Source organism: Dermacentor variabilis, chromosome 6, assembly GCF_050947875.1.
Source record: "Dermacentor variabilis isolate Ectoservices chromosome 6, ASM5094787v1, whole genome shotgun sequence".
In the NCBI taxonomy this organism is placed as follows: domain Eukaryota; kingdom Metazoa; phylum Arthropoda; class Arachnida; order Ixodida; family Ixodidae; genus Dermacentor; species Dermacentor variabilis.
Window position 1 is genome coordinate 103,551,469 of NC_134573.1, and position 14,240 is coordinate 103,565,708.

Here is a 14,240-nt window from a genome sequence, read left to right on the forward strand (position 1 = left end):
GGGCTGTCATTCTCAAAATTATGTGGAATAAATTGTCAAGAATGTAAGACGAGCAATGTAATGTAAGTACGAGCAGCCTTAGTGATAGAATGACGTGGCAATATAACTCGCATATACCGCATGTCGCCTAGCGAGGCGTGGCATATACATATACCTAAATATATACGGAAACTGTCGCTGACAGGCAACTCCGCCGACACCGACACCGGATTTTGTGCGACGCGGCTTAATCGCGTAAATAATGAGACGCACGTGGGTCACTTGTGATAACAACAATGAGTCTTTTACTCTTCACTGATGTTTTATTGCCTTTTTCTGCTAATTATACATGAGCCCCTCTCACAGCTCTTCAGTAAGAATTCGCTTTCACCAGCACAAAAATGCTACAAAGCTTCTCTGGCTTATGTGCAAACATCTAAATTTATTGACTTATTGGCTATTATGTACTGCAGACTTCCGTAAATTTTCTGTTGGTTATATTAATTGCGCAGTGCCCTATAACCGCAATGACAAAACAAAAGTTTGACACGGCCGGCGGGGTTCAGGCACCCACTATGGGTCTCCTATAGTCTGTGCATGATGGAAATCGCCCAAGCGTGTTCATGGACGAATGGACGCTATTGGGGAAACAGTTCACGAAGCTCCGGGGGAAGAATTACGCGCCTGCGTCCCAGCGCAAGCGCGGGACCTTGTTTCGACAGCGCACGTTCTACCGGTGTAGAGCTCGTTCGTGGCGATGGCTTGCGGTTCTATCGCGACGACGACTTCCAGCAGTCCACGTAGCACGACTCCCGCCGGCAGAATCGGAGCTCACTGAGGCACATTCGCCCGTCGTAGCGACGGAGCGCACCGTGGTCCGACAGGAACAGGTTTTTAAGCTCGTAGGGGTCTTCCGTCAAGTTGTAGCTTTCCACGAAACTCTGCAGCCGAAAAGAAAAAGTAACGTTACTGCAGATCCTTAGCAAATATCACTGAATGCAGTATAGCCCAGTGTGCGGTGTACTAGGATAATAAAACGTTATGTTGTATGCGATGGTTTAAACATCATTAGTATATCGGTTTGGCTACTGCATGAGGTGTTCATTGAAGACTATTTGCACTTACTTTGTTGGAAAATTTTGCTGGCTAGGGGAGAGAATTAAGGCCAGTGTTTTTGTGTTCTAAATTCAAGCCAGAGCTCGAGAGCCGGCACGTTAATGCATATGTGCGTCGTGACAGATTTCGAAGTACTTTTGCGCGATTTGGGCCGTGTTTTCCTCTATGTTTTTACTACGGCAAAGTAATTTTCCGAACTCACTTGGCCGAATCCTTTAATGTGTATGAAACTACTTCAATGCAATCACTGTTTATCTTCGAACAATTAAGGATTTCCAAACAAATTATGTCAAAATTGGCGGCGATACGGAGAGCTACCATAGGAACTTCAAAATGGCGGCATAACTCGCTTTTAGGTTCTCCTGCCTTTCGGGTTTACCATGTTTCTAATGACGGCGTGATGATTTTGATATCTTAGAAGAGTAACTTATGAATCCTGCCTAACTAATATCGCCGTCATCGTTAAATCAGCTGCGAAAGATATCACAGATATAACGAGAATTTGTCTGCTTCAACCATGAATATATACATATACATATATACATATATATATATATATATATATATATAGTTATCGAATGGTACAATTTGAACATTGTGCGAATGTCTTGCTTGATAGTTTACTGTTCCTTTTCTTCCATTCTGCGCACGGACGCTGGATGCTTTTACAATTGGCAAAATTCAGTTCATAAAGCAAAAAGGTCTGAGGCAGAGGCGACACGTGAGTGCCTTGTTACAAAATGACTTTTTCGTTGTGCGTCGACCTTTCTGACGGCATTACGGCGCCTACCCACCTCCTCGTCATCGAACGCACAGAGCTTGGTGTTGGCTTCTGCAGATATGTGCCTCGTGCAGAGGTACGTGTTGTTTTTGGAGTCTTGACACTCGCACTCGATATCCGGGTCACAGCCCTAGAAGGGGAAAGAAAAGCGAGTTTCACATATTGAGTCGGTGCGCGCACACCAAGGCCTTTCAACGTAAAAGCACACGCTCAGTGTTGTTTGCCTCGAAGGCCTCGCGTTCACCAGCGTTAGTCTAACCCCCGCATTGAGAAATGCATCATATCTTGAAGTCCATATGCTTCACTTGATCTAAATGACACTTGGCGTGAGCGTGACAACGACGTCCATTACGTTTCCTTCGGCGCGTTCGCGACAGGCGTCATTGTGAAGCATGGGATTCAAGTTACGATGCGTAGATCTACGAATACGGGATTGAGTCTCCACGAACCACACAAACAGTTCATCCCTCAAGACCCGCGGTTACACTGGGCCGACACGGCGCCGACGCCGACAAGATGCCGACGGCGATGATCAGCCAACTATATAGTGGGCGGACTGTTCAGCAGTGTCTGCAGGTGTACGAGTTGGGAGACCGACCATCTTAAAACGCGCCAAACAGCGCACAGTGCACGACACAAAGAACCAGAATGAACGGACAAGACAGCGGCTGGATTCGCAACTGCATTTTTATTAGAAAAAAAAAGAAAAGAATTATTCATATTCATATGTACACATACCAATGCACCACCGTGTGACAACGAATTACACTACCTAAATAGAAAAGGAGCAAGACATTCTTGTTTGAAAGCCACACTATCACATTTCTTTTTGCTGGTCTACCGAAAATGACAATTCGCGCTCGTTCAGCATCACAAACGGTTGACTGATGCACATCCGTTATTCTTAATTCCTGGTTTCAATTGTCATTTTCTCTAAATATGAGGTCTCTGTCGCGTTTGCTCTTCACCGGAATGACGGGAAAGGCCGTTTATTTTTCAAGGACGCCGCCATATTGCGCAGGCCGCGGCCGCCATGTATGAGCAGGCTGATGTCGCCGCGATGCTAGCTTGGGCGAAGCGCTGTGTTCAATGCCAGGTGTACGTTCTGCGGCTGTTTCGGGTGGCTGTTTTTTCGTGCTGACGCGGTATACTCTGTATTGACGTGGCGTCTTATACGTTGGAAGTGGTTCTGTGAGAGGTGCCAAAGCGATTCAACTTGACACGGTCGAAGTTTCTGCTGCCGGTGGATGTACTGCCGGTGGACGGATGTGTGGCACCCCGCGCGATGCGCGTGCTTCCGTTTGAACCTTTGTACAATCAGCCTCGGAGATCAGTTGTGTGCACTTATAGACATTCGTCATTACGTTATTACAACATTCGCCTTGTAGTTTCGCCCGAGCTGTGGTTTTACAGCAATGAGAACTTAAGAAACATACGTGACGAATGTAACAGTGTAGGTGCCGTTCTGCTATACGAAATGAATTCTGCTGTTTACTTTGAAGGGCGTTCAAACTTATCTTTAGATAAACTGCGCAACATCCTCCTCAGCTAAACGCGTTTATTTTTTTGCCCACAGATAAAATAGTTCTGATTACTATATAACAGCACCTTACCGTACGAGCTACAAGAAAACAAAAATTCTCTTTCTTATTTTTATTCTTTGGAACGTCCCTGTACGACGCACTCATCAGTTTTACGAAAATTTTGTTATCACGAACAGTTGTCGCAATCTTTTTAGGCAATTCCTGTTGGATATTACCACTTTACAAGGACAAAGAGTCGCCGCTGAGGCACAAAACTAACGTATCACGATGGTTTATCACCCGCAGTAATCTCTGCGTTGAGCCAGCGCATCGGCCTCGTGCGGGATGGTCAACATATAGCATGGTAGATTTTAAGCTCGCGAGCACGGTGCCGGTGGCTGATGAAAACATTAAAATTATCGGCGCTTAGATCTTTTGGGGTTGCATTGCGTTGGCCGTGTATAAGAATAACTTTATGTTCCAGTTATCGCGCCAAGCGATCAGAGAGCGAGAAGATTTTTCCATTTCAAGCTGGCAATTCACAGACGCCGCTGCTGTTCTTCGCCGAATGGAAGTCGACGCAGCCCAATCTAGTTCACGGCAACACACACTACAGCTGGCGACGCACTGTTGCATGTTTGCGCGGGCAAGAGGTCCCACCTTCCGCAGTTATGACTCCGCCCGAGGACTACGAAATGCTTCCCCGGCTACCTTGTATGAGTTTACACCAAACAATTTCACAAAAGCAGCTAAAGCATCTCCAACACCACGCGATGACAACACATTCGAGCAGCACCTTGCCGGCTCGCACAAGCCAGAATGGAGGAAAAGCTCGCCGCACGCTGGTTGCCAAACATCAGAGCTGCGCAAAATACTTTGCAATTCTGCCATTATATATATATATATATATATATATATATATATATATATATATATATATATATATATATATATATATATATATATATATATATATATTCTCTCTGGAAACAAGTACTTGAGATACAGATAAAAAAATACTACTGCAAATATTGTATCCGATACGATACTTTCCACTTCTATCTTAAGATACTTCGATACATTCGCAAATTTCTCATTATAGATTTACATAATACAGCAGCAAATGCATACCCACAAAAAATGATTTCTTGGAAATTTCGTAAGTCCGACCTACCTTGTTTTATTAGAATGAAATGTCTGTTAGTTTATCAACATGTTTTACGCGACAGCGCGATCAAGGGCCCCGTGTCGCAGAAAATCCGGTGTCGGCGTCTGCGGAGTTGTCCGTGAGGGACAATTTCAGTATATATTTAAGTATATGTATACGCCACGTCTTGCTATATGACATGCGGTATATGCGGGTTAAATTATTGCCGCATCATTCTATCGCCAAAGTTGCTCATAACAGGCCTTACATTCTTGACAATGTTATTCCTAGGAATTTTGAGAATGACAGCCCACAAACAAATGTATTGAAAGAAAAAACCGACAGCGCATGCATCTTATGTTAAATCTTCTCAGACTTAAATATTAATAGTGCGAAGCAATAACCGAGACCTGAAAAAATATGTTGTTTTTTTGCCGCGGCTGTGCACAACCTCCAGGATTGGCCCACGCAAGGGGCCGCGTTTCTACCAGAAAGCTCGCCTTCGTGCATATATAGCTTTCACAGCCAGCGTTTACTGGTAAACGTTACGGTTACATAAGCTGCAGTTGCCGGGAAGCATGAAAAGCAGTCAGGGGTCTTTGAACGCTATCGCGTTTCACTCTTAAAGGCTAGGCTTAAGCGTCCTCCAAATTTTATTGTGACACATCGTGTATGCACCCGCCGTGGTTGCTCAGTGGCTATGGTGTTGGGCTGCTGAGCGTGAAGTCGCGGGATCGTATCCCGGCCACGGCGGCCGCATTTCGATGGGGGCAAAATGTGAAAACACCCGTGTACTCAGATTTAGGTGCACGTTAAAGAACTCCAGGTGGTCGAAATTTCCGGAGTCCTGCACTACGGCGTGCCTCATAATCAGAAAGTGGTTTTGGCACGTAAAACCTCATAATCTTTCATTCTTTATACGGAGAGCACATAAAGCTGCAATGACCTTTCGTATTCTGGTTATTTCATCCTGACCTCATCGCCTGCCCTCGCTGGAGGGCTCTGGCAGAATGATAAAAGAATGTCGCTGCCTTTAGTTTTATTCAGGTGGCTTAGTGGCAGAAGTATCAGCTTTATAAGCGGAGTTCTGCCAACGTTTATATTTTCGCACAGTGATGTTGCGATAGCCAGTGTCTTGTACCTTAAGATGCACGATACATTCTTTCATGTATCGAAAGTACACATACTGATATACATCTTGCCAGGTGTATCATGATACAGATAGAAGAAACCCTAAGGGTATCTAGGATAGTATCTAAGAGACATGTCTTCAATACTGTCCAGCACAGCCACACATTTGTCCCTCGCTTGATGAAAAGGGCGAAAAACGAGGGCATAACATACTCCATATATAAACCATTATTGACACATACGCTTGAAAATATGCCTCCACATTGGCCATATTATTGTAAATATATAAACTTCGTGAGTGCTGCAGTTTTATTTTAATATATAATACCGTGATAACTGGCATTTAACGTTTTTGCGCGCTTGAATCCAATTAGCAGCTTCACTGTAAAAGTTTGGCTTTCTTGTAGAACTATGTCGCCTTACGGCTGCGCTTGCAACTTTTTAAATATTGCAATGGAAGGAAAGAATGCATCATCTTACGTTATATCCGGAGCTTGTTTCCGATTGCAAGGCGTCTATGGCTTATAATATACTGAAGCATATATATATGCATATATATATATATATGTTGTAGCCGTAACACCTTGCGACCTTACATTACGGTAGGTAAGAACAAAACATGAGTAGAGAGAATCTAAGGACAAACTCTGGATTGTGCACGCAAACACACTAACAAACAAACAAACCTCACACTTGATAAAGCAGAAACAAGATACAGGTACAAAACAAAAAAAAAAAAAGAACTGGCGGATCCCACACACATGTGGAAATCGGTGTTCAATTCGGTATTATTTATCATTCGCTTTAACATCTATATTTATTAATAGTACTTCGGTAACTTAGCGTGCTTTGTTTTGAGTTCTCGGTGCTCGGCATGTTTTTACTTATTAAGGGATAGTTTTATGACTGTTGGAGCAGGCATCTGTCATATAGTTTGATAAGATTGTTACGTGCCTGGAGTGGAACACTCAGTTGAATCAGCAACTCTCGTAGAGCCAGAAAGTAAGACTGAAATATCATTACCGTATAAATAGTTAGCAAAATGTAACATTGAAATCGATACTGACAATCGGTTTCTGACCGTTCTTGAGTGTTTATATTCTTTTTATGAATTGTTTTGAATGAGTTTGAGCTATCTTTTAAATTCGCATGAACATAGAACCTATACACAGTGCGTTACCTTAATCGTACGCGACACTTTTAGAATTCATTCTTCAAAAGAAATATTCCGCTTTCTTTTTTTTTTCTTCTTTCAGTTATTCTTTTGTTGTTTGCGTGTTTGTTTTATTTATTTACTTCTGTTGCTGGGGGGGGGGGGGGTCTTCAGAAAAGGCATGCCACTTATTCTGGCGAGTTTTCAGAAGGCTGTACGGTGCTGTTTAAACTCTGAAATAATCCTGCTAGCACCCTCATTCTGTAAACCACGACGTGCTCTATATACTGTTTCTGTTTTATCACTTACTAATTAATTGAATAATTAATTAATTAGGTTTAACCTTCCAAAACAACACATAGGTTGCGAGGGACGCTGTACTAGGTACGTAGCTGCGGACAAATTATTAACGTGTCCCACTGCATGGTGCTCCAGAGTTCTTGCACTCCCTCTTTAGCGGAACGCGGCCGCGATTGCAGGGAATCAGACCCGCGACCTCTCACTTTTTCTCTATCAGCATCATATCGCCTATGTAGCTACTGAGCCACAACTCGTGTACCACGCTTTGGGTGCACGTTAGAGAACTCAGCGGGTGGTCAAAATTAACCCAGAGCAGTCCACCCTCCCTCACTGGGAACTTTTGGGACTTCCTCGACCACGCAATTTGCTCGTGTTGATGCGAAAGCATCAAATGGTCCATTGAGCGAAAAAATCCAGCGCCGTCTGCAGCAGCGGAACGGCACCTGACTTTCCATTGGCTGCGATCCCTCGTCACGACCATGCCTCTTGCGTTGGTGACGTTCGTGACGTCACGTGACGCTCGTGAGGCGCGCTCTCGGAAGCCTGTGTTATCCGCGCGTTCCTTTTCCGCCCATGCTCTCGCCTGCGCTCTAACTGCGCCCTGGTAAAACCAAATGAAAACTGGCTAAGCGCCTCAACGCGCTCGCCTGCTCGCGAGGAGTTCATAACTCGAAGGACCGCTTAGCGACGTTCAGTTGGACATTGGGGCTTTCGCATTCACAACTCATGATAAGTGCTTAGGTGTCCACAGATTTTCTTTTTTTTACAGAGAAAGCTGTGTAGCTCTACTTCCCAATGGGTATGTCGCGTCCGTAGGCTAAACTTTGGATGAGAGCGCCGCGTGCGCCGCTGGGACCCTTGCGGCACCAGCAGATGGCGCTCGCCTTCGCGCATCCGAGGCAGCGGCGGCGCCGGCCGTGCGGGGGAAAGTGAAAAAAAAAGCACCAGAAAGCTCGCTTTCGCGCATAGCGTTAGCTGCAGGCGTTTCCCGGTAAAGATTACGGTTGCATAAGGTGCAGTTGTTGCCGGGAAGCGGCTACTGTAGCACACGACGCAGGGAGTGACGTAACTGCGCTTTGGTATGAAAAAGGAGAACCCTCCTAGCAACTTATTACGTTGTCACAGCGCTATGGGAAGGCAACGTATAGTGAGGAATCCTGAAGAGCAGCGTGCATGCGAGGCGAAAGTGTGGTTAAGCGCATTTCTCTTCTCTCTGGTCCTCTTATTGTATAGTAGCGGTGCAAGCCAAGTCGCAGGCCGTTGAAACGTCTTAGGCTAATAATCAGGTAAATTGCACGTTAGTGTCGCTATGTGAATAATTTCAAGCTACGTCGCAATGAGTAATTGTTCCAGATGTTTACAGCTTTGATGTCCAACCACCTTCACAGCGTGGATTGGAGACCATTTTTCTCTAACGGAGATACCGCGACGGGCCTGGGACTCTCATAGAACTCTCCGTGTAAACTCACCGACATTCCTTGGAGCACTGGGCATTTGCCGGGGCGCTCTTCTTTATCCCCCTCGCCTTCGTACTCGACAAGGAAGCTTTGCCTCGGCCGGGTGCCGCGGGACGCATCGCCGACCAGCAGCGGTTTGAGCGAGACGCCGTCCATGTCTCCGCGGGAAGGAAGACCGGCCAGGTCCAGAAATGTAGGCGCCAGGTCGACGTTCAATGCCACGCCCTGCGCCGGCAGGCGATGCTTCCGCGTAAGAGGCCAGTGTCGAGTTATTGTTTGTTCGCATTAAATGGTAAACGTTGGCAGCGTCTACGTCAGGCCATTTTTCCGTAGACGATAAACTGGCGAGCCAGTGCAATCACTGGCTCATAGAAACAAGGAGAAATCAACGTGTCACAGAAAAAAGCGCTGTCGCAGACATGTTTATTATAGCCAGCAATTTGCATACAAACAGAAAAAAAAACCTAGAAGCGCGTTCTGCAATTTGTATACGATTGGACACGCGTATGGAGGCAACCAAGCAAGATAATACATGTTTATTGTTCAGATAGCTGTCGGCAATTTTTTGGAACTGTAATACACGGTTCAAGCGTACGTGCTATGTATTTCACAGTGGCAGCAGTGGAACTGAGAGCAAGAAGACGGAGTGTAATGCGCAGTGGTCTGTCGAGTCTCTGCGTGTGGCATAGAGTTTCTCACTATTACCTAGAGGGAAATCTGGCGCTGCTGCGCTGTGGTATGCAAGGGAATGCCGGTATATTGTGACTTCGGATTGACATCGTTCTCGGAGAGACAGGACACCTTGAAGACGCGCCTGGCAAGTACCGTTCAGTCTGTCAGAATGATTCATTTTCTACTAAAACAGCGGGTAAAGGGCTATTTTAGCTTTATTATTACGCGAAAACATGTTTTGTTTAACTATGAAAACTTGCTATTGCGTGTACGACTATAAGTTACGTAAAAAATATCAGCGGGCCGCTAAAGTTGGAGGACAGACGACAAGGTTCGCGCTCGCTCTGAAATAGTTGGTCGTCTGTTCTTGCTTTTCTTCGCTTGATCATGCATTGTGGGTGAGTAAAGATGTAATATGCGTGAACGGAAACATTTCATTAGGATTTTACTTTGAAAGTGCGTTATTTATGTAGCCATATCCACGTTTTAGACGAAGCCTCTTACAACACCAGCCAACACGAGCCTCGCAGACACATATACCGTCATTCCCATGACGGCACGGTGCCCCCTTAAGAAACTCCCATAGACGGTGGCGCCAGATTTCCCTCTAGGTATTATAGTGAGAAACTCTATGGCGTGTGGCATTGCGAAATACATAGCACATAAACAAGTGGGCGCACTCTACTCCCCCCTTTACGCAATGCGCAGGTTGCGCAAGGGCCCACCGTATACTAGCTGTTTCCTGCAGGGAATAAACGGAGCCGCGAGGGATGTGCGCTCGTGTATTGGATCATACGAAGGTGTTGAACACCTTGTGTCACGCTGCGGTAATTTTAGTTTATGGAGAAAGTATAAATGACAAATTATGCGCGGTAAACACGAGGCCTTGGTTGGACCTGTCTGATTTCAAGGCTCTTTGCTGCGTCCACACACAGGGTTCCTTATACCCCGCTTTCCTCTTTCTGTTCCCCCTTTCCCTTCCACATATTGTAGGGTAGCAAACCTGACGCTCGTCTGGTTGACCTCCCTGCTATCTATCTATCTATCTATCTATCTATCTATCTATCTATCTATCTATCTATCTATCTATCTATCTATCTATCTATCTATCTATCTATCTATCTATCTATCTATCTATCTATCTATCTATCTATCTATCTATCTATCTATCTATCTATCTATCTACCTATCTATCTATCTATCTATCTATCTATCTATCTATCTATCTATCTATCTACTGGGCCTATGCCCAACAATTGAATTGCAAAATCGCATCAGTTGGATACTTTAGCATTTTTTCATGGTATGCAGTGGTCGTAAAGGCCTATTGGCGATAGCGTCATGGTATCGTTATAGTGTGCTATGCCGTGGTACTGTTTCTATGTATTGTGTGTTCCAACTGAACCTGCCATAGTTTATGGATCTGAATTGAATTATAAGGTTTTACGTGCCAAAACCACGATTTGATTATGAGGCACGCTGTAGTGCATCGACTCCGGATTAATTTTGACCACCAGGGGATCTTTAGCGTGCCCACAATGCATGGCACACGGGTGATTTTTGCATTTCTCCCCCCATCGAAATGCGGCCGCCGCGGCCGGGATTTGGTCTCGCGACCTTGTGCTTAGCAGCGCAACACCATAGCCGCTAAGCCACCGCGGCGGGTCATGAGTTAGGTATCTAAACGTTGTGCGCTGCAAATTACATATTCTAATTTCACCCGACTTGTACGTCACCATGTACGCGCATGTGTGAATTTGAGCTACTGCGTGTCAAAATTATGCATCATGTATACGTGCGACCACAGTGCTGTCCGCGGCGTTGGATATTGTGACTGTTATTTCTATTCGTCTGGCTGTTTTCGATCACGGTATCGCGAAATTAAGAAACGAGGAGTATCCTGTGCCGACTAAGATGCCGGATATATTCATATATATATATGAGCGAGAAGGGTGAAGGAATCCAAGAGGCTCGATTATTGTTCATCGCGCCCATGCGAAGGAACGGGCACCGAAGCTGGAGGAAGCATAGGGGAAGGTAATTTTAATGTATTTATTGAAGTATGGAAATAATGTATTATATAAATAATAGGTGCACGATAAGATAAACTGCCACAGGTGAGAGTCGAACGCACATCTCCTCCATTACGCTTGCCTCCAGCGTAATGTGAGAGATGTGCGTATATATATATATATATATATATATATATATATATATTCTATTAAAGTTGGCTAAGAACGAGACCTTTCTCTTTAATCGTTCCCAGATGGTTGGTTATCGTACACAGTTCAACTGGCTCAGGCACACGTATTATGCAACGTCCCGTTGGAAGAAGGCGGATGAAGCGATGCGTCACCGCCAGGATGCGAGTAACCCCGCGTCGACAATCACCAAACGCGCTCACCCGCTCCTCCCGGCCGGCGACGATGCCGGGCCCTCTGACCAGCAGGGGTACGTGAATGTCCGTCTCGTAGGGGTGCCGCTTGTCCTTCGGCATCGAGTACTGACCTGCAAAAGCCAATGAAACGGTCTCATTGGTCTCAGAAAGCAGGGTGCCTTTCAGCGCCAGTGCAGAACACAATGACCAATGAGAATCACCATTGCCTATAGGTGATTCGTATTCGCCTATGAACTGAGTTGCGGAGTTTAGCGTCCCGACATTGCACCGTGGCTGCACTGTTCGAAGGAATCGCGGTGAGGTCCGCAGCGTGAGTAGGGAGTTCTGCTGCGAACTCCGCAATTCGCAATAACGATTCATCTTGTCCATCACTGCGACCTTCGTGCAATAGTCCACCTCGGTCAACTGTATACTCCCCTCTGCAGCACTGACTCCTCACACTGACGCAGCACTCGCCGATTCGAATCGCCCTTAGAACGAAGGTGTCTCAGCGAAGTCAGGGCTACGTTGACGCACGCGAGACAAAACGCGCCACGAGTTTTGTTTAATGTTTGACGAACATGGTGTGCAAGATACCCATGTAGTGCGCTGCAGGTGACGTTGGGCAAACGGGGCAGTGCATTAATGACACGGGGCGCAAACACCGGTACTAGAGCAAACCTATTTTTTGGCAGGAAGGAGATAATGCTAAAGTCCAGCAACCAAAGATAAAGGGAAGTAATCGAAGTTTATACCGTTAAGGTTGCCTCTCAGGGCCCGTGTGTCAGCGCACCTTCCTCATAGCTGTGAGCGAAAAAGCTTAATCGGTGACAGTCGACGGCGGCGTTATATGGGCTCGGCAACGTGTCGTTGCGCGTGCGTTGTTGCCACATATATGTTCGTAAGTTCTGAAAAAAAAAAGAACATTTGATAGCTTACGCTTGGTATCCTGTGTTTTTGTATACTTGGTTCAGTCTTGTCGTTTCGTAGTTTTCGCACAAATTTAAGGATTTGGTGCATATTTGTGAAGGAAAAGAGTTGCTATTTTCTTAGTCTCTGCCATGCATGTGTATCGTCATCATCATCATCATCATCATCACCACCACCACCACCACCACCACCACCACCACCACCATCATCATCATCATCATCATTATTATTATTATTATTATTATTATTATTATTATTATTATTATTATTATTATTATAAGAATTTAGCTTTTTTGTTAGTTATTTAGTTACGAGGGTTCTTATGGCACAAGAACAGCACAGGTGATCATGCTCCAGACATTATAAAAGGAAATGATGCGATAAATACAGAAGAAGCTGCCTTTGCTAGAACTTAGAATGAGAAGGTCGAGAGAACCATGTCAGTTTTAAAGTTTGTGCAAGTATCTAGCGCTCTCTGAAAACCTAGAAACAACACTAAGGTCAACAACGGCATTCTCGCGTATAGGATGAAAGCGCGGTGAAATTGCATATTTTGAGCATACATATTTAAAAATATAGGTTTGTCTTGTAGGTCCATGGACGCTACAGGAACACGATTTACTGTTAATGGTTCATCGCAGTTATATCAATTTGGCAGTCCTTGCTTCTTTAAGAAGAAAGGTACGGGTGAGATGTGGATATCCTATGCGTATAGCCGCTATCGGATGACTTCGGTGAAGCTATCTTGATGATGGCAGGCCTATACTCTTTATACTGGCAGGTCTGTCTTGAATTTCCCTATTCGTTTTATTTGTGCTAAAGTTCAGTGCTTTGGAGTTCTCTGGAAAACTGCATGCTCACTGCGAGAAAGTGTGAACTACGTGCGGTTTCAGTACAAGGTCTATAGACAAATTGTTGCTAGCGACCATTACTTACGAGGACTTAGCTTGTTTTAGTTCTTTCAACTCTTATGGTCGTGAGGCGACCACCGCGGGAAGCTTTCTACGGCATGTACATGTTCAAAAAAACTCCTACAATTTTTCGCAGAATCGTTGCAGTAGGTTAAATAAAGCAACCGAAGTTGCGGAGCATAGCTCCACTTCTCTGAAGTTTACGCCTACGTGTGTTTGCATTTGTCTAAAGTACCACACAGAAGGCCACGTGCACACACACCCAAGTGGTAGCCGTTGTCGGACGTGAAGAATACGTAAGTGTTGTTCAGCAGCTGCTTCGAGTCCAGGTAGCTGAGCACGTCTGCAACCATATCATCCACAGAAAGGAGCGTGCGTAATCTGTGAAATAGATATGACAAATCTAGCTCACTGACTCTCTCTCGGGTCATAACTCTAGATGAAAAACACGAGACCTCACAAAGGGGCCAGACCTTCACATGGGCTCTCGCGATGCCAAAAGAAGTAACGCAGGCTTGACGCACAGGTTACGACTAGACGGGGTGTTCACTCGGTGTTACCTACACCTTACCGACCGCGCAGACAGAGTGCAAGAGTTAAATATACCTGAGACTATATAAACACGTTCCGTACATCAGCCCACGGTTTTATGTGCAAAGACAATCATTTGCAGATGTTCTGTCAAAGCTTAGCTGTCAACTTTTGCCTGAAGTGCTGCTCTTGGGACTTTGGCCGGACCGTCGTCGTCGGTGTGATATTCAAC

General features: G+C 45.2%; 1 protein-coding gene across 4 annotated transcripts in view; it reads right to left on the reverse strand.

Moving 5' to 3' along the window:
- Positions 1 to 260: 260 nt before the first annotated feature.
- Positions 261 to 14,240, reverse strand: part of LOC142584982 (N-acetylglucosamine-6-sulfatase-like) — a 68,417-nt gene continuing 54,437 nt past the window's right edge. For 3 of the 4 annotated variants that reach the window (XM_075695385.1, XM_075695384.1, XM_075695382.1), the window contains 5 exons: positions 13,740 to 13,858; positions 11,664 to 11,767; positions 8,600 to 8,812; positions 1,890 to 2,006; positions 261 to 920 (listed from right to left, as the gene is read on the reverse strand). In XM_075695385.1, the coding sequence (XP_075551500.1) occupies positions 750 to 920; positions 1,890 to 2,006; positions 8,600 to 8,812; positions 11,664 to 11,767; positions 13,740 to 13,858 (724 nt within the window). In that variant the 3' untranslated portion in view covers positions 261 to 749. The remainder of the gene's footprint in view (positions 921 to 1,889; positions 2,007 to 8,599; positions 8,813 to 11,663; positions 11,768 to 13,739; positions 13,859 to 14,240) is intronic. The other variant, XM_075695383.1, reaches the window with a different exon arrangement.